The sequence below is a fragment of the Corvus brachyrhynchos genome, unplaced genomic scaffold, assembly GCF_000691975.1.
Source record: "Corvus brachyrhynchos isolate BGI_N302 unplaced genomic scaffold, ASM69197v1 scaffold65, whole genome shotgun sequence".
In the NCBI taxonomy this organism is placed as follows: Eukaryota; Metazoa; Chordata; class Aves; order Passeriformes; family Corvidae; genus Corvus; species Corvus brachyrhynchos.
In genome coordinates, this window is record NW_008238365.1 from 3,456,376 (window position 1) to 3,457,627 (window position 1,252).

The window sequence follows — 1,252 nt, forward strand, 5'->3', positions numbered from 1 at the left end:
CACCCCGGACTGGAAAATGCTGGGTGTGGACCCCCGCCACATAACCCCCGCGCTCTGATGGGACCAGCTGGGTTGGAACCCTCTGGGCTCGGCCCACCGGTCTGCCCTGCCCTGCTGCCCAGCCCCAGGCCCTGCAAACAAGCATCCCCAGGGCAGAAACCCCAGCTCTGCTCGAAGAGGCCACACGGCTCCATGTCCCACGGGGTCCCTGTGGGAACAGGTTACAGTGGGCTGCACACTTTGGTAGTACTGCAGATTTTGCGGTGACAGAGGGGCAGGAAGCAGAGGAGCCAGCAGTACCAGCATTCCCTGTGTCCTGGGTGAAGCATGTTCCTGCTTTCTGAGGCAGACAGTGCTGCCCCTTCCCCTGCACATTCACTCCCCTTGATCTCGCTCTCTTCTCACTGAACACTTCCAGAACAGTGGCTCAGCAGGGAGCTGAGCACAGACCAGAACCAGCCCCTGCCCAGCTCAGCAGCAGCAGCTCCCACTCCCAGGGAAGCCACACTGGTGACAGCAGGTCCTGTGCTCTGTGGGCAGGGAAAGGCTGAGCCGGGGGCAGTGGGATGGCAGCTGGGGTCCTTTGGCCACTTGAGGAGGGACATGAGTTGCTGCCAATGAAACAGGAAATGAGCGGAGAGACCACAGAGCCTTTTAAATGGTGTTATTCCTTACAAAAACCAGCCCTGCTCCTCCGCAGGCACTGGCGAGGGGAACAGCAGAGCCCCAAATCCCTGGGCGAAAATGTTCCTGGGGGGATGTCCTTGCGTGGGATGTCCGGTGTGGCGGGGGCTGGCAGTCCATCAAAGGGGCATGCCCATCCCAGGTCCACCCTGGCTGTTGTGGGCAGCACCAGGTGCTCACTTGTGCTTGGCATCAAGGAACTCCCTGCGGCCCTTGTCACGGCCCCCAAAGCACCGCACCCTGTGGATGGCCTGGAGCTGCTCCTCAATGGTGGCCTGGATGTCCACCTCGTCGGGGATGTGCACGTAGCGGATGTTCCTGCCAGTCACAAAGAGCTCATCCAGGTGGGACACGGTGCCCTGCCTGTCCGTGAAGGTCACCTCAGCCAGGCGCACGTTCATGAAGGCGTCCACGCTGGTGACGCGCCCCGCGGCCGCGCTCTCATCACGCAGCTCCACGGTGGTTACGTGGCCGCGCAGGCCCTGCAGCAGGATGACCAGGCTGTTCTCGGAGATGGTGCGCTCCTTCACCGAGTGGCTCACCTCCATGGCGGCTGCGGCGGGACAGG

General features: G+C 62.5%; 2 protein-coding genes across 2 annotated transcripts in view; both read right to left on the reverse strand.

The window, feature by feature from the left end:
* Nucleotides 1-648: 648 nt before the first annotated feature.
* LSM10 (LSM10, U7 small nuclear RNA associated) overlaps nt 649-1,252 on the reverse strand; it is a 3,028-nt gene continuing 2,424 nt past the window's right edge. The window contains exon 2 of the mRNA XM_008635119.2: nt 649-1,237. Coding sequence (XP_008633341.1) covers nt 861-1,232 — 372 coding nt within the window. The 5' untranslated portion in view covers nt 1,233-1,237 and the 3' untranslated portion in view covers nt 649-860. The remainder of the gene's footprint in view (nt 1,238-1,252) is intronic.
* OSCP1 (organic solute carrier partner 1) overlaps nt 1,157-1,252 on the reverse strand; it is a 10,902-nt gene continuing 10,806 nt past the window's right edge. Inside the window, exon 10 of the mRNA XM_017736272.1 lies at nt 1,157-1,237. Within this exon, the coding sequence (XP_017591761.1) occupies nt 1,223-1,237 (15 nt within the window). The 3' untranslated portion in view covers nt 1,157-1,222. The remainder of the gene's footprint in view (nt 1,238-1,252) is intronic.